This window comes from Schistocerca piceifrons, chromosome X (genome assembly GCF_021461385.2).
Source record: "Schistocerca piceifrons isolate TAMUIC-IGC-003096 chromosome X, iqSchPice1.1, whole genome shotgun sequence".
In the NCBI taxonomy this organism is placed as follows: Eukaryota; Metazoa; Arthropoda; class Insecta; order Orthoptera; family Acrididae; genus Schistocerca; species Schistocerca piceifrons.
This window is the reverse complement of record NC_060149.1, coordinates 355,096,706-355,123,958: the sequence shown is the minus strand read 5'-3', so window position 1 is coordinate 355,123,958 and position 27,253 is coordinate 355,096,706. Positions and strand designations below refer to the sequence as shown.

Genomic DNA, 27,253 nt, shown 5'->3' with positions numbered 1-27,253 from the left:
CCCTCAGACGTACATACATACAAATAAGTCAAACAATATTTATAAGAAAATAAACAGAGTCTGTTCACCCGACCTCTTATATTCTTTTTCTTACGTAACTAATAACATAATAAACTACTCTATTTTTCTCCTACGTTAGAGTTGGCTTTGTCAGTTAAAAATGTTATTAAATTAAAATCGCTTCATCAACTTGTGTTCTTATTTATACACAGTGTAGCTGTTGGGTCTGTCCTGTTTTGTAAAACCCAAATAATTTTTCGCTTTCGGATACCTGACCTCGCTTATGGAAAAAAATATCCATGGTGTTATCGAGCATTTGCAATTTTCCTCGAAAACAACGTAAAATCATTAAATAGAACTTACAAAGAGAAAAAAGCACAAAGTCCACGAACATAACCAGAGTTAGCGTGGCGAAATTGGGTTAACTTCTGATATTAGCAGACGGCAACACCGTCAAAACTCTGTTCCTAAGAAACTTTGACGGCGACGTGACGTAAAGGGCCGTTGATTGTCAGTGTGGACGCCGCCATTTGAAAAGCATTGTGGAATATTTTGACGTAATGGGACGTCTGTCCTTGAGACATATTTGCATTGTGCGCTATCTCGTGAACTACTTCCTGTCCACTGCACTAAAAGCTAATCAGATTATGTAATCTTCTGCGCTTGTTTTGTATGGTTTTTTTTAATTATTAACAAACTGGGAGTGTAGCTAGAACGATAGTGTTTATCCGGTTGCTAACCAAAGATGCGAATTTGTAATCTTTCACCAAAGCAGTTAAAATTTCAGAGTGTTTAGTGTGATTTGTTTGTTGTTAGGTATGCGAATTAATGCAGGTGTATGCTGTGACGCATTCGTTAATCGTTAAAGACAGTGCTTTTGCTTTGTTGGAATAGAAGATGTAGTTCGTGGCTGCTGCCGTGGCAGGACTGTTATTGTTGCTAATGGGTATTAACAGTTCGAAATCCACAAAGAAAGCCTCGAATTCTTTCAGTGGCATATCTCCGAACAACTCACTGAAGAGTGAAGAAAGTAACAAGTCCTACACAAATATTTTGGTACTATCAAGGATGGGGTTAGTAGAATTTGAGCTCCAGTAGTTGTCATTTATATTTTCCTTGTGTGTCACTCTGTAGATGTTTCTAAATTCGTTTGCCGCAATAGTACTTTTGGATATAGGTAAAAAAGTTTATTTTTGATGTTTGTAAATGAAGTGGAAAGGTAATTCCGTAATGTGTGTTAGTTAAGACAAATAGTATTTGCAAATAAACCGCTTTAGTGATTCGAGTAGGATTTTTAACTTTCCTGGAGTTGTTGTTGATGTTGTGAACAGCAGTACTGCAAGAGGTTTTTTAGTTATAATTTAGACACTAAATTGTTAAGTATGGAGACAGATCACACTAAGTACGTTCTTCACTGTCACAGAGGCATTGATCTTTCTTCTGTGTAGTAGAAACCCATCAATAGATATTTTGTAAATTATATGTGGAATTATGTTTGGGTATTGATGAATGACATTGTAAACTGCAGTTTTTAATTGGTGGACTGCAAGCAAGATGCGCAAATGTTTCACAAAATGCCTTGTGCTAGGTATCCCGTTTGTAACTTTTTACTGCCTTTACTCATTTTCTACAGTGTTTATACATATGCTATGGGAATGACCATATAATGAAGTAATGGTTAATGACTGAAATATTGGCAGAAAGGTACGATTTAGAAGAATAATTGTACATAAGAAATGTCAATTCTGTTGAACTAATCTTTTGACGTTGATAATTGTTGTGGAAGATTTCAATTGAAATGTGAAATCGTGAGCATCGGTAAGATGTAACTTCATTAATACCGGATGAAAATGAACAGAATCCTCAGTAAAGAAATTGAATTCAGTAATATTGCTCTGGACATATTTACAATTCATTATTATAATTGCAGTATGTTACTGACAGCTGAATGTAATGGACATGCTTCTTGAAATGCTTTGGTATCAGCAGTTGGCTTTCTGTGGTCATATGATGCTGTGGAAATGTATTTTTAACCAGAGCTAAATAGCTTCTGTTGAAGAGCTCATTTCCTGAGCAGCCATGAAACTTGCTGATGTGGCAGTATGAGCTTCAAGTCTCACAGATTAGTATGTTGCAGTGTTTGTATGATGTAAATGAAACATTTTGTTATTGTACACATTAATAATCTGGTGCTCTACATAGCTTTTACAACATTCTCGTGTCATAATGGCACAGTTTTATGCATGGTGAACTGCAAGTAATATGGAGTTTAATTTTACTTGCTCATCGTAAATTACGTAAATCTTCCAAAAGTTGGAATGTTTGTCTCTGAGACAGATAACAGTTGCTGATTTCTAAAGCCTAGTAAATTCCTGGTTGTGTGTGTTTGTCATTTTTAAACACTCCATTTCTGTGAATCTGTAGCTGAATCATCATTTACCCTGTCAGTGGCAGCAATTCATCAATTAAGAGGAATAATGTGACAAATGACAGGGACATTTCCATCCATGTCAGTAGTCATCTCCAATTGAATCAGTTGTAGATTACTTGTGAGTAAATGTAACATGAACCAGTGACACGCAGTGGATCACAGCATGTAACTTTGTATTAGTCTTCAGGTGTTGTGTTTTTTGCCTTTTTCATTCACCATTTTTTTTCTATCATCCAGCATTGCCTTCAGTAATAGTAATTGTAACTCAACCATGACATTGAATGAATAAAGGTCATCTTGGATTGTTAATGAGCGTAGGCTGATGTAATTTAATGGTTTTTGTCACAGTTTTCTGTAGTCTTATGATACCTTGATATTAGCTATTGTGTCTTTAGTGCTGCCTTAAAGATTGTTTTGGTAAGTTACATAGGTCCTCATGCACAGGTATGGAGGAATGTTTGATAAGAGTCATCAGCTTTGGGAAGTTACATGGAAAAAAAGGGGGGGGGGGTACAGATCAGTCTGTCATCACAACCAAGTTTTCTTAGTATCACATATGTTGGCTTCCCCAACTCACATCCAGACTGCCACCTTCCAACCTAATGTAGACCACGGGCAAAGCTACAGATCAGTGTGTCACCACAACCAGATTTTTTCCCTTTTTTTCCAAATTCAGTGCTTCACTAATTAGTAATGAGACTGTGAATATATGCATCAAAAGATGACGTGACAGCAGCCTTTAACATTATGTGACTGGCCAAAGTTGCTGACTTGTGTCAAACATTCCTCCTGTGCCCCATTGTTATGTACAATATTAGTACATGATATATACCACATGCTATTGGAGAGTTGTGTATTAAGTAAAATAGCCATTGTGAATTTACATTGCAGTACTAGTTTTTGTAGTGATAGGTGCATTAAATATGGTGTGCAAGTAGGCATCAGGATATGCTACAAATCACTCTATAATCACAACCTTGATTTTGCATTCACGTTTGTTTGCTACACCAGTGCATAGCTGAATTTGGCAACTTCCAAACTTACCTAGACTTCATGCTACACTAGATCAGTGTCACCACAACCAGGTTTGGGAGGGGCCCACTTTTGTAACCTTAAACAGTTGGCCTCTTGAAGCACAGCACAACATTATAGGGTTTGCTACAGAGTCCCCTGCTAAAGATAAACCAATGATGTTCAGTATTTCATATGCTGTGGAATCGGGTGAGCTTTTTGTTCCAGGCACTAATTATGCTAAGTTACAAAGTCAAAATTTAGATTATGGAGAGCACAGATGAAAGGCATCAGAAAAATAATACTTTTCATCAGTGTGTCAGAAAAAAATAAAACCTGGGTGAACAGTCTCATACTTGTTTCAGGGTGCCCTGCTTTTTGTTAAAACATATGGAGAGTGCTTGCAACAAGATAAGATTCCTCAAAACCAAGTATTTTGGTTCAGCCAATTTTTGGCTAGTTAGTGAAACATTAAGTAGATGCAATTAATCAGAACAATAAATCACTACATTTTTTATTTAAATTATGTTGAAGAGACAACGTTCAGAATGAGAAAACTTAAATGTTTTCAGTTGCTGATGTTAAACGACACTGCACCACAAGATGAAAAGCCAGCAGTAAGATTACACTCAAGTCCCTCCTTCTGCATGAACAGGTACTTGGAGGAATGTCATCCACACTTTTAAAGACTTTGGCATATATATTCCATATTTCCCTCAGGTAGCTGTGTACCTATTTAAAATTTTCTATCACACTGTTTCCAGAGGCCTGGTGAAAGCATCACTAATAAGAACATCTGGACTAAAGTGAGTTGGTAAATTGATCCTAGAAGAATTTCAGAACCTTATAGGTACCTGATGGGAGGAAAGATGTACAAATCAGCCTGCAAGTGTTGCCATACCAATCCAGTCATTTGAAATAAGACTATATTGAGACTCATGAGCAAGGGCATTTCATATTCAGAGTTTCTGAATACGTGCTCCTCTGCATATCACATAGGCAGGGAGAAAGTCATCAGCATCTGACTCAAAAATCATGGTACTTGTTGCTGACTCGGAGTAACTGCATAGCTTTTCAGGGTACTTTGTACCACATCTGTATTTCACAAGTAATTTTCCAGGTTCGTCACTGACTTTCATATAGTCATAATCGAACACCACCAAGGTTCTCTCTCAAATTATCAAAATATTTTGTCAGAACATGAGATACTTGGTCCAGATACTGTAATATTTGACACTAATCAAACCTGTGACACATTTTTATCACTGTAAAAACCCATGGATTGAGTCATTCCCAGGGAGATTATCTTTAAATCTGGCACAGTTTACACCTTGCTCACAGCAAGGGAAATTTATGATTGGATTGAGGATTTCTTGGTAGGGAGCATGCAGCATGTTAACTTTGACGGAGAGTCATTAGGAAATGTAAATCCAACATCAGGTGTGCCACAAGCAAGTGTTGAGACCCTTGTTGTTCAATAGTAGCCTCAGATTTTTGTAGATGAAGCAATGATCTATAGTGAATTACAGTGTGAAAAACTGAACAAATAGTCAGATCTTGATGAGTTTTCAGAGTGCTGCAAGTTTGGTGATTTGTTCTAAATTTTCAGAAACATAGACATGTGCATTTCACAAAATGAAAAAACTGTCTCCCATGACTACAGTACCAATGAGTCTCAGTTGGGAGCAGTCATCCTGTGCCAATATATGTGTATAACCATTCCAAGGCCTATGGAATGGAATGATCATATAGGCTCAGTTGGTAAAACATATGGCGGACTTCAGTTTGTCAGGATATTGGGGAAAATTTTATCAGTGCATAAAGAATATTGCTTATTTAACACTTGTGTTGCCCACCCTAGAGTACTGCTCCAGTGTATGGAACTCATACTAGATAGAACTAACAGGGGTGTTGAACGTATATAAAGATGAGCAGCATGAATGGTAGCAGCATTATGTCACCCATGGGAGAGTCTGCAAAACCTGACCTGTCACACACTTTAAATTGCCAATTGTTGTGTGAAAGCTTGTTTACAAAGATTCAAGTAATAATTTGAAGTCAGGAGTATTCTACTACACCTTACATTTCACTCCTGTAGGCACCACAAATAAATTAGACAAATTACGGCATGCACAGAGGCATAAAGGCAATCTTTTTCCCATGCCCCACATGCAAACAGGATGGGAAGGAGCCCTAATAAATGGTACAATGAGAAGTACCCAGTGGCTGGCAGATCATAGGTAAATCTGAATGTGAAGGATCTTGCACAGAACACACTATAAATTCTCTCTCCCTCTTGGTCCCTCTCCCCCCTTTGTGGCCCATTTATTTAATTTATTTCTCCATAGACCATGTAGCATTATGGTATCTGACATGTCAGAACATTACAGAAATAATACATTCATATAAAACATTAACAAAATGGGCTAGGATAGGGCAGAAAGTCAGCCCTTGTGACCTAATCAAAGGAACCATCCCAGCACTCAACTTAGTGACAAGGGAAACTATAGAAAACTCAAGTCAGAATGGCCATATGGGGAATTAAGCCCTGGTCCTCCCCTAAGTGAGTTTTATACATTAAGTCTGGAGTAGCCATCTTGATCACTACGTGATTGGAAGGGGACTCACAATGTACATTGTTTTCAATGTGAGTGCAATGTGTACAATAAGAAAATCAATGAAAAGAGATTTTGAAAATAAAAACTCTACTGGAAAGTGAAAACACATGAACAAATTGCACAACACTACTGAAAAGTACAAGATGCAGGACCAGTCACTCAGTGATGTCTGTAAATCATGAGACTTTGATTTAAAACCCCCCTCAGAAAATAAAACACATGAGCACATTGTGTAGCACTGCTGAAAAGAATAATGCACGGACACACAAAAACCTGCAAACACTATGTTGTTGTTGTTGTTGTTGTTGTGGTCTTCAGTCCTGAGACTGGTTTGATGCAGCTCTCCATGCTACTCTATCCTGTGCAAGCTTTTTCATCTCCCAGTACCTACTGCAACCTACATCCTTCTGAATCTGCTTAGTGTATTCATCTCTTGGTCTCCCTCTACGATTTTTACCCTCCACGCTGCCCTCCAATACTAAATTGGTGATCCCTTGATGCCTCAGAACATGTCCTACCAACCGATCCCTTCTTCTGGTCAAGTTGTGCCACAAACTTCTCTTCTCCCCAATCCTATTCAACACTTCCTCATTAGTTATGTGATCTACCCATCTAATCTTCAGCATTCTTCTGTAGCACCACATTTCGAAAGCTTCTATTCTCTTCTTGTCCAAACTATTTATCGTCCATGTTTCACTTCCATACATGGCTACACTCCATACGAATACTTTCAGAAATGACTTCCTGACACTTAAATCAATACTGGATGTTAACAAATTTCTCTTCTTCAGAAACACTTTCCTTGCCATTGCCAGCCTACATTTTATATCCTCTCTACTTCGACCATCATCAGTTATTTTGCTCCCCAAATAGCAAAACTCCTTTACTACTTTAAGTGCCTCATTTCCTAATCTGATTCCCTCAGCATCACCCGACTTAATTAGGCTACATTCCATTATCCTTGTTTTGCTTTTGTTGATGTTCATCTTATATCCTCCTTTCAAGACACTGTCCATTCCATTCAACTGCTCTTCCAAGTCCTTTGCTGTCTCTGACAGAATTACAATGTCATCGGCGAACCTCAAAGTTTTTATTTCTTCTCCATGAATTTTAATACCTACTCCGAATTTTTCTTTTGTTTCCTTTACTGCTTGCTCAATATACAGATTGAACAACATCGGGGAGAGGCTACAACCCTGTCTTACTCCCTTCCCAACCACTGCTTCCCTTTCATGTTCCTCGACTCTTATAACTGCCATCTGGTTTCTGTACAAATTGTAAATAGCCTTTCGCTCCCTGTATTTTACCCCTGCCACCTTTAGAATTTGAAAGAGAGTATTCCAGTCGACATTGTCAAAAGCTTTCTCTAAGTCTACAAATGCTAGAAACGTAGGTTTGCCTTTCCTTAATCTTTCTTCTAAGATAAGTCGTAAGGTCAGTATTGCCTCACGTGTTCCAGTGTTTCTACGGAATCCAAACTGATCTTCCCCGAGGTTGGCTTCTACTAGTTTTTCCATTCGTCTGTAAAGAATTCGTGTTAGTATTTTGCAGCTGTGACTTACTAAGCTGATAGTTCGGTAATTTTCACATCTGTCAACACCTGCTTTCTTTGGGATTGGAATTATTATATTCTTCTTGAAGTCTGAGGGTATTTCGCCTGTCTCATACATCTTCCTCACCAGATGGTAGAGTTTTGTCAGGACTGGCTCTCCCACGGCCGTCAGTAGTTCCAATGGAATATTGTCTACTCCGGGGGCTTTGTTTCGACTCAGGTCTTTCAGTGCTGTGTCAAACTCTTCACGCAGTATCATATCTCCCATTTCATCTTCATCTACATCCTCTTCCATTTCCATAATATTGTCCTCAAGTACATCGCCCTTGTATAGACCCTCTATATACTCCTTCCACCTTTCTGCTTTCCCTTCTTTGCTTAGAACTGGGTTTCCATCTGAGCTCTTGATATTCATACAAGTCGTTCTCTTATCTCCAAAGGTCTCTTTAATTTTCCTGTAGGCGGTATCTATCTTACCCCTAGTGAGATAGGCCTCTACATCCTTACATTTGTCCTCTAGCCATCCCTGCTTAGCCATTTTGCACTTCCTGTCGATCTCATTTTTGAGACGTTTGTATTCCTTTTTGCCTGTTTCACTTACTGCATTTTTATATTTTCTCCTTTCATCAATTAAATTCAATATTTCTTCTGTTACCCAAGGATTTCTACTAGCCCTCGTCTTTTTACCTACTTGATCCTCTGCTGCCTTCACTACTTCATCCCTCAAAGCTACCCATTCTTCTTCTACTGTATTTATTTCCCCCATTCCTGTCAATTGCTCCCTTATGCTCTCCCTGAATCTCTGTACAACCTCTGGTTCTTTCAGTTTATCCAGGTCCCATCTCCTTAAATTCCCACCTTTTTGCAGTTTCTTCAGTTTTAATCTACAGGTCATAGCCAATAGATTGTGGTCAGAGTCCACATCTGCCCCTGGAAATGTCTTACAATTTAAAACCTGGTTCCTAAATCTCTGTCTTACCATTATATAATCTATCTGATACCTTTTAGTATCTCCAGGGTTCTTCCATGTATACAACCTTCTTTCATGATTCTTAAACCAAGTGTTAGTTATGATTATGTTGTGCTCTGTGCAAAATTCTACCAGGCGGCTTCCTCTTTCATTTCTGTCCCCCAATCCATATTCACCTACTATGTTTCCTTCTCTCCCTTTTCCTACACTCGAATTCCAGTCACCCATGACTATTAAATTTTCGTCTCCCTCCACAATCTGAATAATTTCTTTTATTTCATCATACATTTCTTCAATTTCTTCGTCATCTGCAGAGCTAGTTGGCATATAAACTTGTACTACTGTAGTAGGTGTGGGCTTTGTATCTATCTTGGCCACAATAATGCGTTCACTATGCTGTTTGTAGTAGCTTACCCGCATTCCTATTTTCCTATTCATTATTAAACCTACTCCTGCATTACCCCTATTTGATTTTGTGTTTATAACCCTGTAGTCACCTGACCAGAAGTCTTGTTCCTCCTGCCACCGAACTTCACTAATTCCCACAATATCTAACTTCAACCTATCCATTTCCCTTTTTAAATTTTCTAACCTACCTGCCCGATTAAGGGATCTGACATTCCACGCTCCGATCCGTAGAACACCAGTTTTCTTTCTCCTGATAACGACATCCTCTTGAGTAGTCCCCGCCTGGAGATCCGAATGGGGGACTATTTTACCTCCGGAATATTTTACCCAAGAGGACGCCATCATCATGTAATCATACAGTAAAGCTGCATGCCCTCGGGAAAAATTACGGCTGTAGTTTCCCCTTGCTTTCAGCCGTTCGCAGTACCGGCACGGCAAGGCCGTTTCGGTTATTGTTACAAGGCCAGATCAGTCAATCATCCAGACTGTTGCCCTTGCAACTACTGAAAAGGCTGCTGCCCCTCTTCAGGAACCACACGTTTGTCTGGCCTCTCAACAGATACCCCTCCGTTGTGGTTGCACCTACGGTACGGCTATCTGTATCGCTGAGGCACGCAAGCCTCCCCACCAACGGCAAGGTCCATGGTTCATGGGGGGGGCAAACACTATAACATATCATAATTAGGCTAGCACCAGATTCCTTCTCAGTGGTTGTGTATTACACTGCATCTGAAACAGAGGAAATAGAAAAGCAACTGCAGAAACTTCCTTGAAAAGACAAACACATCATAGATGGTATGTTAGTTAACAGAATCAAAAGAACCCTACAATGTATGAGGGCCTAGTAATCTTATACACTAACATATACATTCAGTTACACCTCAACAAGAAATGATTTTAACTCTGATCTAAAAGCCATTTCAGTCTCTAACCTTTTTATGTATGTAGGTGGTGCATTATAAAGAATGCCACCAAAGTCGCTGTCGTGTCTTTTGTGTACAGGTTGTTCTGTATCTAGGGACCCACAGTTACGAGTATTATAATGGTGGTAATTGGAGTTGCTTAGCAACCACCAAGTTTGGTTCTTGTCATCAGCATAACAACGTGGTAAAGGCACCTGAGTCAATGAGCATCTCAGTGACACTGTCATGCTTAAAAAAACAGGGACTAGTGTAGCAGGGGATACAACCCGTCAGCTTTGGACAATGACGTCACAAGTCGCCAAACGAGAAGCGATTCTTCTCAGTGTTATAGCTCCCTTCAGTAGCTGATAAGTGTTTTTTGGCTTTTTTAAAAAAAAATCTCACGAGATAGAATAAACAGATCCCCTTTATTAAGCAATCAGTAAAAAAAAAAAACGAAACTGAAACAGCAAAAGCGAAAATGGTAAACTGCTCTCTGGCAACTTGTGACGTCATTGTCCAAAGCCGACGGGTTGTATCCCCTGCTACACTAGACCCAAAAAACAAGCTCATCCTATCTATTACCTTTACCTGATGAAGATCACAGATTGACAAGCAATACCAAATAATCGATTATATGAGTTGTGCAAAGTAATTTCTTCTTTGGTAAATTAGACTTCCTTCTTGTAGAGGTACTTGGGTAAATCTTTCATAAAATCTAGGACCATGCTGTTACATTTATGAAAGATAGGATAAAAGTACCCTAGTATATTGTCAAAGAGTCTGTAACACATCTCTATAAAAGATGTTTGAAAAAGCTCTAAAGCTCTTTTACGGTGTAATATAGGTCTTGGTTTTTTTCTATGGGCCTGTCAGTCCTCTGACTAATGATTTTTGTATGCGTTAATAAAGGAAATAAAATCCCTATAATTGTTTGCAATCATAATGACCTTTATGAAAATTTTTGTCTATATTGCTTAAGATTTTTTGTCCATTTAAGATATTTGCCCTCTGACCATTTATGAACATAAACTTAATGATTCAGAAATGTAGTGTTGATATATAATAAATCATAAGACAAAGGAAGATATCAAGAATAGACATTGTTGGTTTTTAAGAGGCTTGAAATCTGTTCATTCTGATAACTGACATCTTGGTTCTGATTTCAGTTCTATGTTTTTTGATGAAGATGGAGATCTAGCTCATGAATTCTATATAGAAGTGCCACCACCCAAAAAAGGTTGTAAAGCTACCATGAAGAGAGTGCTTCACAATCTGATTCCTCAGGTACCTCTAATCAGCATAATTTATATGTATTCTCACATTTATGTATAAAAGTTATGCCACATATTTTTCCTTTTCAGTTAGTCATGTTTACTTCTTTTATTCTTGCAGGGTGAAGTCCCGTATAAATTTCCTAGACTGCATTGTGACTTCCCAGTAATCCTTCATCATGTATGACATTAAGTGTTTTTCTTCAATGCCCTTGGTGAAATTAGTTAAAACATTTTTGGCCTAATGTTAATTGTGTTTGACAAGTATTGGCCAAAAATGTCGCCTTTATATTAGATGATATGCTTCTGAATATTAAATCATATCAACGAGGTGTAATGCAATTAGTAAGTTATTTGGATGTTTACATGATGACAGAATCTTTAGTTGATTTCATTGTAAATCACTGCAAAAGCACCTGCAGCTTTCAAAATAATTCAACATTTAACTGTAATGTGGAAGATTTTGTGTACATTCTGCAGAGATTACTATGCTATTTAAAACTATGTAATTTCCAATTTACATTCTACAGTTGTTACACAATTTAAGTCTTAAGTCAAATTGTGTAATGATTGAGTTCTGTTGGATTGTAGCCTTGTAATTTTTTGTAGTACTGAAGAAACTCCAGTACTTCGGTTTAATAGAGTATTTGTGAAAGACATATTGTATTGCTTTCCGTATAGCACAGTTTTAGTGTAGAAACATGATTTTGCTACTGTGATTGTACATATGTATATACATATAGTTTGTGTGTGTGTGTGTGGGGGGGGGGGGGGGGGCGCCCGCACACTCAATGAGCATCTCAGTGACACTGTCATGCTTAAAAAAACAAGCTCATCCTATCTATTACCTTTACCTGATAAAGGTCACAGATTGACAAGCAATACAGTAGTGCGTGCGCGCCACTACTGCTCTCCCCTTTCTGCTCCTCAGAATTAGACGAGTCATTTGCTGAAGCTTCCTAAGTTTTCCGAATTAATTATGGAAACCATAGAGCTTGGACAATATAGGTACATTCCTTGTTTCTATTTCTGATCTCTCTTTCGTGAGAAAAATCTGAGTCATAAAAATGTCTTAAAAAATTAATGCCATTGTATGCATTGTGTTCAGAGTTTTGAAGTCATATAGTTGGATTATTATGTTTTCTTAATTATAAGATACTAGAGTGGACACTTGCTATTTGTGTCTATTTTTAGGCTGTGGTGCTTTTAATAATAAAAAATTGTCTTTTAAAACTGTGTGGGCAAAAAATTGAAAACGATAAAAAAACTGAACTTTAAAGGTAGCAGGCTTTTAGCAATCAGTAAGTAAATTGCTTTTACAGGAAGTTCCCACACAGCTGCTTTCACTTTACGCTGCAGCTCTGAAGAGCACAGTTTCAACTTTTTGAATTGCTACAGTGAAATTTTTACTGTGTAATTCTTACCTGTAAAACTAAAGGCCTTATTAGTACTGGCAATAATTCAGTAAAATTATGCTGGTTGTTAATATTCTTATTTAGCTGTGCATAAGGATTATAATGCTATACCTTGTCAGTTGATACTGAAATGCTGAACTTGAGTATTTTTGAGACTTCTGTGTGCTTAGTTGGGGAAGAACTGTTGTATTTCTTTCCACAATGTCAAAATTTTGTGTGTGAATTCACAACAGTAATTTTGTGTGTGTGTGTGTGTGTGTGTGTGTGTGTGTGTGTGTGTGTGTGTTTTTTTCTATGTTTCTACAATAGCATTTGCAGGTACAGCTACTGCTGTGAACCACACACACAATCTCACATCTTAAATTTGCTATATAGCACATGAGATTAACATAAAACTGAAAGTTGCTTAACTTGACAACAAGACTTAAAAAAATGTCCTTCACGTCATCGTTCAGATTTGAAATTCTGACTGTTTGAAATAATCCTCAAGGCTTTAAACATGCAAATCTTATATTTGCCAGTGTTGCTTATGTCACATTTGTCTATGAACCAGTTTTAGCAGAAGTTTTCTTTTGTTCCTCTTCTAGCCCACAATTTATGTAAACAATACATTTGTTAATCTGAGTCATCACTTTGGAAACAGTGACTATTTAAATATACATTATATGTATAATACAGAAAATATTTGTACAAAAATCCACTTGACCCTCCTAGTTGATACATTTGTATTAGGTTTGAGGGTTGCTATATCTGAGGTATAAGATCTATTTGCTAATGTGAAGCATGAAAAGGACTATAAATAGTCTGCTAGTCTGTACAGTAGAGAAAGAGATTTGTATTGTTATAGTAAGTTGTTAAATGTGTTTGAACAACTATGTTGAATTGGTTGTGGTCAATAAAATGGATATGTAAGGAAACCTTAATCATGTTGAGCCATTATTGCCCATAACTTTTTTGTATGTGATTTCAAAATTTTTATTAGTGATGTTTATAGACAAGTGTTTGCTTGCACGAAAGAAGAAAGAATTTTCCTGTGTGTGCTTGCACTTCAGTATTATATTAATGCAACAATTGTTAAAACAGATTTTGATTAAGTGCCACAAGTTGAAGAAATGGTTTATGACTGGACAAATTGCTCATTGCCAATGAATCTCTGAACTCCATTATGTTGTAACAAATTTATATAATTAAACACAGCATCATATTTTGTGATGTTCAAGCTATAGCTGCTCACAGAGGAGTTAACTAACATATGATATCAGAGGCACAAGGTTTGTTTCAGCATTTAAAAATGTGTATTTCAGGAGCATTTAAACTGTGTATTTATACAGGGTTATTACAAATGATTGAAGCGATTTCACAGCTCTACAATAACTTTATTATTTGAGATATTTTCACAATGCTTTGCACACACATACAAAAACTCAAAAAGTTTTTTTAGGCATTCACAAATGTTCGATATGTGCACCTTTAGTGATTCGGCAGACATCAAGCCGATAATCAAGTTCCTCCCACACTCGGCGCAGCATGTCCCCATCAATGAGTTCGAAAGCATCGTTGATGCGAGCTTGCAGTTCTGGCACGTTTCTTAGTAGAGGAGGTTTAAACACTGAATCTTTCACATAACCCCACAGAAAGAAATCGCATGGGGTTAAGTCGGGAGAGTGTGGAGGCCATGACATGAATTGCTGATCATGATCTCCACCACGACCGATCCATCAGTTTTCCAATCTCCTGTTTAAGAAATGCTGAACATCACGATGGACGTGCTGTGGAGCACCATCCTGTTGAAAGATGAAGTCGGCGCTGTCGGTCTCCAGTTGTGGAATGAGCCAATTTTCCAGCATGTGCAGATACACGTGTCCTGTAACGTTTTTTTCGCAGAAGAAAAAGGGGCCGTAATAAACTTTGAACCGTGAGATTGCACAAAACACGTTAACTTTTGGTGAATTGCGAATTCGCTGCATGAATGCATGAGGATTCTCTACCGCCCAGATTCGCACATTGTGTCTGTTCACTTCACCATTAAGAAAAAATGTTGCTTAATCACTGAAAACAAGTTTCGCACTGAACGCATCCTCTTCCATGAGCTGTTGCAACCGCGCCGAAAATTCAAAGCGTTTGACTTTGTCATCGGGTGTCAGGGCTTGTAGCAATTGTAAATGGTAAGGCTTCTGCTTCAGCCTTTTCCGTAAGATTTTCCAAACCGTCGGCTGTGGTACGTTAAGCTTCCTGCTTGCTTTATTCGTCGACTTCCGCGGGCTACGCGTGACACTTGCCCACACGCATTCAACCGTTTCTTCGCTTACTGCAGGCCGACCCGTTGATTTCCCCTTAAGAGGCATCCAGAAGCTTTAAACTGCGCATACCGTCGCCGAATGGAGTTAGCAGTTGGTGGATCTTTGTTGAACTTCGTTCTGAAGTGTCGTTGCACTGTTATGACTGACTGATGTGAGTGCATTTCAAGCACGACATACGCTTTCTCGTCTCCTGTCGCCATTTTGTCTCACTGCGCTCTGGCAGCAGAAACCTGAAGTGCGGCTTCAGCCGAGCAAAACTTTATGAGTTTTTCTACGTATCTGTAGTGTTTCGTGACCATATGTCAATGAATGGAGCTACAGTGAATTTATGAAATCACTTCAATCATTTGTAATAGCCCTGTACATATCACGGTACCCTTTGATAAATGATTAGTAGGTGGGTGCAAAAGGCAAGGTATAATCATGAAATATGCTAGAAATATCACTGATAAGAACTGAAGAATGGTGATCATTTTTAGCAGTTTCACAGACTGTGCCTGTTACTTGATTCTGATTCTTGTCCTTCAGTGAGAAGTTCAAGTCTGTCACAGTTAAAGGAACTGCAGTCCAATGGCAATAGCAGTGCTAAATTAAAAGTAGTAAATTTTGGTGCGTAGCTTTCACATATCTTCCCAGCCTGTGTTCACTTAAATTACACCATCCTTGCATCAAAAGGTATGGTACGTAGAATCTGCAGAAAATAAATACATTTGGCAAAATCATTTAAACACACACACCTCTTACAAATTAATGACCATCAGTAATTCCCCCCCCCCCCCCCCCCCCCCCAAAAAAAAAAAACCTAAAACGTTTCAATTCTGAACTGTACTTAGTCAATAAACAAAAGATCAACCACTACTTGACTGGGAATGACAAAAATCATTAGAAACTGGCACAATTTTGATGTTTTGTTTAACATTCAGCTATGCAGAATTGTGATTATAAACATTCCTCATTAAATGGAAAAAAAGGTCTGGTTGGAACCCTGATCCTGGCATGTGGTTTACATTAGCTGATTTCCATAAATCCAGGAGTATTGGAATGGTTCATTCAGCCAAAATGAATTTTCATCCTATACCAGGTGTCAGAAATGTCTTTTGCATTTACAATTTTTTCTTTTGTGACATTAGTCACAATGTAGTTTATCTATTTTCTGCATTATCACAAGCCATTCTTTCATTAGTTCCCCTGACAGCATTGTTTGAAGTGATTTCATGTGAAATATCAGTTACAGCAGCCCGTTTGTATTTGCAGTATTTTGTTACTGTTCACATCATTATTGAGTTCGATTTTTGCACATATGTTAGTAATGTTTAAGAGAGATGGAACTGTGCCTGCTTAGTGTCTGAAGCTCTGTACATGCTTCAGCAGCTGTTAGAAGAGATGGTGCAATGTTGTTTGTATTTGTGTAATGGAGAACATGAAACTATTACATACAGTAAGCTAGAAGTGACATAGGAACTGTGGCTGCAAACCATAGTTTATTAGTAAATAATGAGTAAGTTACAAATTTTGCAAAGGAACAGTGACAGACTTTTAATAAGCAAATGTTTACTAAAAGTTACTAGATGTCCGAAAGTACAGTAAAAAGTAAGGTTCCTAATTTGCCTATTACATAACAAAGGATAGTGATTTATGTAGATGGAAAAACAAACAAATGTATTAACTGTATTAACAGTAATTTACAATGCACCTGAAAGTACAAAAGATAAAGAGTGCAAAAGAAACACAGGTAAGATCAGAAGGCTTTCCAAAGTGTGGTCAGCAGTTCTCTCTCCATATGCTGTGAGCACAGCACAAGCAGGACAGGCAGTTATTCAGATTACAGAGTACCAGGAACTACTGGCTATTGTTCATATTGGTGCACTCTGCAGACATTTCTGCTGGCAGCCACTTGTAGAATGATAGTAACAATCATAATTTTGGCCATGGTACATTGTCATGCATGAGTCAGTCAGTTTGTGGAATATGTGATGAATATACTTGTACAGGGTGATTCTTATTAATGTCTAAAAAAACTCAAAAGTGACATAGGCAACACAGACACAAGTAATTTAACACAAGACTCATGGGGCTGCAAATGTCGGGAAATAACCCAAAAGTGGATGACAAATATTATATTTATGACATCACCTGATGATATACCTCACCACATGTGCAGCAGCTGGGTTTGTTGACCCTATTCTCACCAGCATGAAGCAGTGCTGCACAATACTCTGCTAGGTGCCTTTTGTAAATGTGATCTCTTGTAAATATAGAAGTTACTGAATTATTGTTCTTTGTGTAGTAGAGCAAAAATTGTTATTTTGTGTTTCTTTCCTTTTGCCCCTTCTTTGTTTGTTTACCGACTTTATATAGTAAAGAAAACATAGATCATTTGCAATTGGGAAGCTTATACTCATTGACTTGCGACACGATATGTTGTACTGTACCTTGCACTAAATCAGTGGAGATTGAGATATTGGTAAATAAAATAGTAAATCTTAGCTCAATATAAACACATAGTTGCCTAACACAATGCAAAAAAAATCCAGCCTGCCTCACAAGACTCGAACTGTGAGCCCCACATGCTAAATTCGCACACATAGGCCCAGAGCCACAACGCCATGAATACTTGCCTTGGGTTGGGATGATGAAGTGCAACAGAATGATAGGCTCAGCGCTGCACATGCGGTGAGGTGTGTCATTGGGTGATATCACATGTTCAACATTTGTTGTCCATGTCTGGGGTATTTGCCAACTTTCGCAGTCCCGTGTGTCTTTCATTAAATCACTTGTCTCATCGACATCTATGTCATTTCAGGGGATTTTAAATGTTAATACGAATCACCATGTATATTATACTCAATTTCCTGCCCCCCCCCCCCCTCCCATGTGTATTAAATTTGTACTGTAATCTGAGCGGACTGCCCATTATTCCTTGGGGAGGAGCAGGAGATGGTGAAGAAATGGATGACAAGATGAACACCCTATTTTAAAGAAAATGAGTCTTTACATTCAGTGCATTGGATTCTGCTCATAACTTCTATAATAAGTTAGTGCATTAATGCAAACGCAAGCAAGTAAAGGAGTAACACCAAAATTGTAACTGTAAGCTTGAGGGTTTCCACTGCAAGGACAAGATCAATGATACAACACTCACTGGTGCAGATAGTAGAAAGCGGGTGTAGGTCCACTGGCAAATGTTTCCTCACCTCCCGGAGTGACTAATATTCTGTACAGCTCGACTGTATTGTACGAGGTGGTTATAATTAAAGTGCAGCTACTCACACAGGTCCAACTGTAGGTATCATATGACAGTGAAACTTGGTAGGTATTCTAATGTGTTAATGTGGAACTGATTTATGCTGAAAAAAAGGTTCCAGTTTTGGCCACCATTTTCTAATCTGCAACTGTGCATGCAAGAAAGACATATAAACATGTTTCCATATGTAATGGATTAGGGACAGGACATGGGCAGAAAAGGTCAGACAAGTCCAAGGCGTAATGTTGTTGTTGTTGTTGTTGTTGTTGTTGACCACCACTTACACAATTTGGTCAGTTTGAGCACTGGAAACAATGAGATGTCATACAGTGCACATTAATGCTTAACAATATCTACCAGGTTCCACTGCCATATGATAATTACAGCCAATACTGGACCTCTGTGAGTAGCTGCACTTTAATTATAATCACCTGGTATGTCATATTGTGTGGTCCACACATTCTTGAGGGAAACTCCTTTAACTTAATTTTTTTCTTCGTGTTTCATGAATTATATCATGAAGTAACATTTAACAAACTATGTTGGGAGGAAGGAAGCAACAGGAATGAAGAAAACGGCAAAAAGAAGTATTCTGGAATTTTTTTTTTTTTTTTTTTTTTTTTTTTTTTTTTTTTTTTTTTTGCTACTTGTGTACTGCATTGTGTGTTAAAAAACAGTGGCAGAAAACTATAAATAGTGTCTGTAGTACTGAAAAGGCTTTCTCTGAAAGATTCATAGTGATTCATATTTTCATTAGATTCCTGTACAGTAGTTAGTTTCTCCACTGTGGAAGCCATAAGTTTGAAGTCGTCTGTTTTAACTTCGAGTGGCTGATGCTGGTTGTGTGGGGGACCTGTTTACACTATTCCAAAAGATGTCATGAAATTTATCTTGATGCTGAGTGTTCTCAGATAATCGCAGCCCAACTATATTTAACACTTACAATGCTACATTGCCGCACAAAGTACTTCCTTACCTTTTTTAATTTTCTATGCTTTAAATAAGGAAAAACTCCAAGGTCAATAGTTAATTTAACATGCTATTGATATATTTTATTTCATCATACTCACAATTTCTGTAGTTAAATGTGAACTCGCATTCAGTCCACTGCATTTTGTGACATTGCTGTGCCTTTACTGTGAGTTTGTCATCTAAGTGTCTTCCTGTATTTGTCATTGTTACACAACTCTGTTAGTGAGCATAAGCTCAGGAAAAGTTTGAGACATAAAGTTATCTTAAAGAAATCTGTAAATTTTATCCCAGTTTTTTCTCTCATTATAACACAAATAACAGATATAAAGGTCTTCAGTAACTCGTGTCTTGTAGCTCTCAGATATTGAAGAAAAGACATTTTTAAATGTTTGACACCAAAGCTTTGGTTTTTAACATTTAAAAATGTCTTTTCTTCAACAAATAACAGATCGTGAAGGGAACTTGTAGCATAACAGAACCTGAAACTACAATAGAATAAGTGAGGCTAATTTAAAGTTCTTTGTTTAGTGTCCATATAAACATTACACTAGTCAGAACACATCCCCAATGTCAGTCTTGTTCTCAGGCAAAGGATGAGTTAGTTGATATTTGTAAGCATCTGGAAATCTTGACTGCTGTCAAGCAGTCGGTAGCTGCTTTGAATGGGTGTTGGCCAAATTACTGAGTGTCATTTACTATAAAAACCAAAGGCACCTAATGTAGTATCCTCTCCCATGGGTACCGCCACCACTGCTGGAAGAGCAGGCTCTATCACCACTCTTCCATTTGACTGTGAGTGGTGTGTCAGTGGTAGGTCTAGGGGACACACAAAGGGGAGGCAAGGATCAGGGAGAACTCAGAAATTACACCCATGAGATAATCAAGTTTTGGTTACTGTCTACAACTGAAACTGAGTGAGACACACTCCATCTGTTGGAGGATGTTTTATGCTCTGCATCAGAGGGAAGCAAGTGAACAAAGGTAGAGGTATGTTAATTGTAATCACTTCAAGCCTACTGAAGAAGAAGAAGAAAATTAATAAAATGAAAGTGATGTGGTAAAGGAGGGAGGGAGAGATTCAAACAGGAAAGAAAGTTACTTGTACTGTCTAGCTACAAACAAAGCATTAGAAATAAGGAAATGAGATTAGCTATAATGGCAAAAAAGTAAAGAGGTTATAAAATAAACCTAGATGGTAATATTTTATCTGCAGCTGATGGAAAGGCAAGCTGTCATGCACAGTCCAGAGAAGCTGCAGTATCTGTGACACACTGTGTTGGACTTTGAAAATGTAGTCCCCTCCGTCATGGTAAATGTTTACACTGATTTACATGTTTTCGGTGCATTGGGGGGGGGGGGGGGGGGGGTTCATCCACCAGGTATGACTGAGGTCCTCTACTTCAATATTGCAGACTCTGTTGATGTAACATACTGCTGAGATTCTTCAGGGATTCAGCAGTTGAAACTCATGTTACATGCTGAAATGTCAGATGCTCTGCGCCAAGTGCTGATGTCAGTCAACATTTCTTTGTGCTCTCCTCTGACACTGGGTCTACAGTGAAGCAGCGTTGTTAGCTTCTTGCTCTCTTCCTCTCTGAAGGTTAAAATACTTGTGTAGTTCACGATTGAAATATGTGCCAGATAGTCTGTCCAGAACAACACGTGCTTCTCTGTTGTGTGTAATACCACAGGAACTACGAACTGTTATACTGCCTTTGCAGCAACTGGGAGCCTTTTATTGACACACCTTATAACTAAATATTTGTGTGTTCCCATTACTCTACAAATACATCTTTCATTTTTTTGTATAGTGAATCTTTGTAGATAATTTGGGTATGGTTCTTGTCCTACCAGCATGTGGGTAAAGCCCTTTGAAGGAATTAGGTGATTATTTTTCACACTTTCCTTAACATCCGGTAGAATACTACTTACTCTTCTTCGTGTGCTGATAGTTTCCAGGATTTGTTGCCGTTCGTGCCATACATCTTTGAAGCTAATTGTTGTCAGTTACTAATTTGTTAGTTCCTTCCCTTTTTTTTAATTGATTTTTCTGTGGCAATATTCAGCACCTGTTCTGATCTGTACTTCGATTGGATATGTTCTAAATAGCACTAAGATCTTTTCATTAATGTTGTCTGGTAGGCACCAGAGGTCCTTATAAGGACATCACATTTGTATTTTGAAGAATTTGAACAGGTCTCACTTCCCAGAGCTTGTATGCCCACACACGTGCACCAACACTGACTGTTGTGGCGTGCATGATATCATGATAAATTTTAACGAGATCTGGTGGTAATCTAAAATTTTTTGTTGCAATTGTGGCTTTTTTGTTCATGAGTGCGTTCATAAACTTTTTCACAGACTTGAGAAACATAAGCATTGAATTACCTACTTTTATCCAGATATATCCCCAAATATTAGTTCTTCATTTTCCCACTAATGAGCTAAAACATGTTCCAATATTATTAGTTCTTCACAGCTTGCCTTTTGGCAGTATGTAGAAATTCTTGTTTGAGGCAGTACTCAATTTGTTTTCTTTGTACCATAACTTAATCATGGATAGAACTGCATTATATTTTTTTCTCTTTCCAAGCTCTAGAGTTTCCATTAACTACTATGAGGATATCAGCTGCATGTTCAAGGACCCTTGTGACAACTGCACTCTCCTGTATCATTTCCAGCTGTAGCTCTTTTACCCATGGTCTAGGGGTAGCGTCTTTGATTCATAATCAAAACGTCTTTCGTCCCGGGTTCGATTCCCGCCACTGCCTAAATTTTGATAAATAATAAGCATTGGTGGCCGAAGATTTCCGGCATAAGAAGTCAGCCTCATTCTGCCAACGGCCTTGTCAAAGAGGGCGGAGGAGCGGATAGAGGTTCAGGGCACTCTCTTGTCCTATGGGTGGGAAATTGCCCCTAAAGGCGGAAGAATCAGCAATGATCAACGGCATGAGGATGCAGAAGGCAATGGAAACCACTGCATTAAAGACACGTAACGTGTAACCACAGGACATGTGGCCTGTAATTGAAGAAGTGTCATGATGATGTCTCCATTGGCAAAAGATTCCGGAATAGTCCCCCATTCGGATCTCCGGGAGGGGACTGCCAAGGGGCAGGTTACCATGAGAAAAAGATTGAATAATTAACGAAAGGATAACGTTCTACGAGTCGGGGCGTGGAATGTCAGAAGCGTGAACGTGGTAGAGAAACTAGAAAATCTGAAAAGGGCAATGCAAAGGCTCAATCTAGATATAGTAGGGGTCAGTGAAGTGAAATGGAAGGAAGACAAGGATTTCTGGTCAGATGAGTATCGGGTAATATCAACAGCAGCAGAAAATGGTACAACAGTTGTAGGATTCGTTATGAATAGGAAGGTAGGGCAGAGGGTGTATTACTGTGAACAGTTCAGTGACCGGGTTGTTCTAATCAGAATCGACAGCAGACCAACACCGACAACGATAGTTTAGGTATACATGCCGACGTCGCAAGCTGAAGATGAACAGATAGAGAAAGTGTATGAGGATATTGAAAGGGTAATGCAGTATGTAAAGGGGGACGAAAATCTAATAGTCACGAGCGACTGGAATGCAGTTGTAGAGGAAGGAGTAGAAGAAAATGTTACAGGAGAATATGGGCTTGGGACATGGAATGAAAGAGGAGAAAGACTAATTGAGTTCTGTAACAAGTTTCAGCTAGTAATAGCGAATACCTGTTCAAGAATCACAAGAGGAGGAGGTATACTTGGAAAAGGCCGGGAGATACGGGAAGATTTCAACTACATTACATCATGGTCAGACAGAGATTCCGAAATCAGATACTGGATTGTAAGGCGTACCCAGGAGCAGATATAGACTCAGATCACAATATAGTAGTGATGAAGAGTAGGCTGAGGTTCAAGACATTAGTCAGGAAGAATCAATACGCAAAGAAGTGGGATACGGAAGTACTAAGGAATGACGAGATACGTTTGAAGTTCTCTAACGCTATAGATACAGCAATAAGGAATAGCGCAGTAGGCAGTACAGTTGAAGAGGAATGGACATCTCTAAAAAGGGCCATCACAGAAGTTGGGAAGGAAAACATATGTACAAAGAAGATAGCTGCGAGGAAACCATGGGTAACAGAAGAAATACTTCAGTTGATTGATGAAAGAAGGAAGTACAAACATGTTCCAGGAAAATCAGGAATACAGAAATACAAGTCGCTGAGGATTGAAATAAATTGGAAGTGCAGGGAAGCTAAGACGAAATGGCTGCAGGAAACATGTGAAGACATCGAAAAAGATATGATTGTCGGAAGGACAGACTCAGCATACAAGAAAGTCAAAACATCCTTTGGTGACATTAAAAGCAACGGTGGTAACATTAAGAGTGCAACGGGAATTCCACTGTTAAATGCAGAGGAGAGAGCAGATAGGTGGAAAGAATACATTGAAAGCCTCTATGAGGGTGAAGATTTGTCTGATGTGATAGAAGAAGAAACAGGGGTCGATTTAGAAGAGATAGGGGATCCAGTATTAGAATCGGAATTTAAAAGAGCTTTGGAGGACTTACGGTCAAATAAGGCAGAAGGGATAGATAACATTCCATCAGAATTTCTAAAATCATTGGGGGAAGTGGCAACAAAACGGCTATTCACGTTGGTGTGTAGAATATATGAGTCTGGCGATATACCATCTGACTTTCGGAAAAGCATCATCCACACAATTCCGAAGACGGCAAGAGCTGACAAGTGCGAGAATTATCGCACAATCAGCTTAACAGCTCATGCATCGAAGCTGCTTACAAGAATAATATACACAAGAATGGAAAAGAAAATTGGGAATGCGCTAGGGGACGATCAGTTTGGCTTTAGGAAAAGTAAAGGGACGAGAGAGGCAATTCTGACGTTACGGCTAATGATGGAAGCAAGGCTAAAGAAAAATCAAGACACTTTCATAGGATTTGTCGAGCTGGAAAAAGCGTTAGACAGTATAAAATGGTGCAAGCTGTTCGAGATTTTGAAAAAAGTAGAGGTAAGCTATAGGGAGAGACGGGTCATATACAATATGTACAACAACCAAGAGGGAATAATAAGAGTGGACGATCAAGAACGAAGTGCTCGTATTAAGAAGGGTGTAAGACAAGGCTGTAGCCTTTCGCCCCTACTCTTCAATCTGTACATCGAGGAAGCTATGATGGAAATAAAAGAAAGGTTCAGGAGTGGAATTAAAATACAAGGTGAAAGGATATCAATGATACGATTCGCTGATGACATTGCTATCCTGAGTGAAAGTGAAGAAGAATTAAATGATCTGCTGAACAGAGGAATGAACAGTCTAATGAGTACACAGTATGGTTTGAGAGGAAATCGGAGAAAGACGAAGGTAATGAGAAGTAGTAGAAATGAGAACAGCGAGAAACTTAACATCAGGAGTGATGGTCACGAAGTCAATGAAGTTAAGGAATTCTGCTACCTAGGCAGTAAAATAACCAATGACGGACGGAGCAAGGAGGATATCAAAAGCAGACTCACTATGGCAAAAAAGGCATTTCTGGCCAAGAGAAGTCTACTAATATCAAATACCGGCCTTAATCTGAGGAAGAAATTTCTGAGGATGTACGTCTGGAGTACAGCATTGTATGATAGTGAAACATGGACTGTGGGAAAAGTGGAACAGAAGAGAATCGAAGCATTTGAGATGTGGTGCTACAGACAAATGTTGAAAATTAGGTGGACTGATAAGGTAAGGAACGAGGTGGTTCTACGCAGAATCGGAGAGGAAAGGAATATGTGGAAAACACTGATAAGGAGAAGGGACAGGATGATAGGACATCTGCTAAGACATGAGGGAATGACTTCCATGGTACTAGAGGGAGCTGTAGAGGGCAAAAACTGTAGAGGAAGACAGAGATTGGAATACGTCAAGCAAATAATTGAGGACGTAGGTTGCAAGTGCTACTCTGAAATGAAGAGGTTAGCACAGGAAAGGAATTCGTGGCGGGCCGCATCAAACCAGTCAGTAGACTGATGACAAAAAAAAAGCTGAGTTATGACATTCCAGAAGATATAAAGACTCCTGAGGGCATCTTCTGGTTATTTATCATTTTAAATGTCATATCAGGAGATATCCATTTCACTACTCTGTACCGCAACACTAGTATCTGAAAGAGCAATACAAAAAGTTGGGTAACTTCAGCTGTCTAAATCTCTCAAACACTAACAGCGACCAAGCATTGTTGCGTGTTTTAGCAATGCCTATCGTGATGGCTACAGCATATTTCTTGTTTCTACTGTCAGTGATTGCAATCGCCTGATTGGTGGCATTGTTACTAGATTTCACATTCCTGGAACCATATTGTGTTCAAGACCAATAAGTTCATTGTGTGCCAGTAGCTGATCCCATAAGAGTTGTTCCAGTATTTTGTCTAGTGTGTTCAGTAGACAAATAAGTATGTGCAATTTAGTGACTGTAGGATCTCTGTCTTCACCTTTCTTAATACTGCTCACCTCAGCTTCCTCCTGCATCAAACATTCATTCAACAGATGGGTCAAGTAGGACACTGGCCATTAATTCCGTGGAGCAGTTCAGGATAGACCATCAGGATGAGAAGCTTTTGTCTTCCTATGTTTCGTAATTGCTATAGAAAAATTCCTCTTCAGAAAATAGAAAACTATCCAATCACTATTGGATGGCCCATTCACCTCCCTTCTTAATTGTCCCTGTAAGCAGTTATGTTTCTCCTTTTCATCATCTGGCAGTAGGGAGCCCATCAGGTAGTTGGTCGAGCTCTCCCTCCCATGCTGTTATCATTGTGCCGTCATCTCTTTGTATGGCTGACAATAGAGTAAGAGGCCTGATCTTTTCCAGCTCAATCTTATGCAGTATTCTGCACATATTTCTATTTAGTTGCTGATTCATGTACCTGTCTGCTTGAATGTAGCGTGCAGTAATTTTCTTTGCTTGCATTTTTCATATCTCTGTTGGTTTGAAGACGTCTGATTCTGTGTATCGTATCAAGCACTCTCTGATATGATCTTCGTGCTGAGTGAACCCTTTGTCTTAAAGTTGCGCTTAGGACTGCAGAATTTAACAGGCATATTTTTTGTTTCTTGGATGACCTTAATGACTTTCTGTATGAAGATGGTATCTGTTTTTTCGGACATGTCCGAAAGAATAGATACCATTGATGATCTTGCAGCTATCGAAGATGAAATTACAATGAAATCCAGACCTTTAGCTGCTTACAAGCGTTGATAAATATCAATGGGGACAATTGAAATGTGTGCCCTGACCAGGACTCGAACCCGGGATCTCCTGCTTACATGGCATGGGGACAGTTGAAAATGTTGCCCCGACCGGGACTCGAACCCGAGATTTCCTGCGTACAAGGTAGACATTTTCAACTTTCCCCGTTGATATTTATCAATGCCTGTAAGCAGCTAAAGGTCTGGATTTCACTGTAATTTCATTAATGACTTTGTCACTCCGTGTCTCTTTCGTTTCATTTGTAAACCATACTTCCAAGCATCTCTACATTGAAATTCGCTCTGAAAAAGTTTCAGTTCGTTTTCGTGATGTCATAAATTATTTTCTGGGAGCATGGGTCACTGATTTCTGTACTTACAACCTTCAGGAGAAAAAGCATCAGGTTCGCTCAGAACAAATTCCAGTTCGTTTTCGTGATATCGTAAATTAGTTTCTAGGAGCATGGGTCACTCATTTCTGCGCTTCCAAACTTCAGGAGAAAGAGTATTAGGTTGTGGTCGCTTGCTGTCATGTTCCTTGTGATAGTCCACGAAGACATTCGATAACGGATGGCCATTGACCACGTTTGGTTTTGCTCCTGGTGTGTTGTGATACGCTGACGTCCAACCTAGCCTGTTTCGATCTTGGAGATGCAGTTCATCAATAGTGTACACCAGTTCTGCACATCAGTCACCAGGTGCACGTCGCTGCCACAGTTCATATTTGGCATTATCATCTACCATAGAAAGGTGCATTCAGTTTCTTCCTACTTGCAGTCATTGACCGCGCAAGGTAGGTTATCTCAAGTACAAGATGTTCAGTCAGGCCAGTATCCCAAAATAATAGCAGCTAAACTGTCATAAACTGTTTCAACGTTCAGAACTGCAACACAAGTTGTATCTACTGAAAATTCTGATATAAATGAATG

General features: G+C 38.8%; 1 protein-coding gene across 2 annotated transcripts in view; it reads left to right on the top strand.

Annotated features, from left to right (window-relative positions):
- The first annotated feature begins 516 nt into the window (after positions 1 to 516).
- LOC124721755 (tumor suppressor candidate 2-like) overlaps positions 517 to 27,253 on the top strand; it is a 68,548-nt gene continuing 41,811 nt past the window's right edge. Inside the window, exons 1-3 of one of the 2 annotated variants that reach the window (XM_047246859.1) lie at positions 540 to 1,073; positions 11,062 to 11,179; positions 11,288 to 12,240. In XM_047246859.1, coding sequence (XP_047102815.1) covers positions 943 to 1,073; positions 11,062 to 11,179; positions 11,288 to 11,353 — 315 coding nt within the window. In that variant the 5' untranslated portion in view covers positions 540 to 942 and the 3' untranslated portion in view covers positions 11,354 to 12,240. Of the gene's footprint in view, positions 1,074 to 11,061; positions 11,180 to 11,287; positions 12,241 to 27,253 lie in introns of those variants that run through there. The other variant, XM_047246858.1, reaches the window with a different exon arrangement.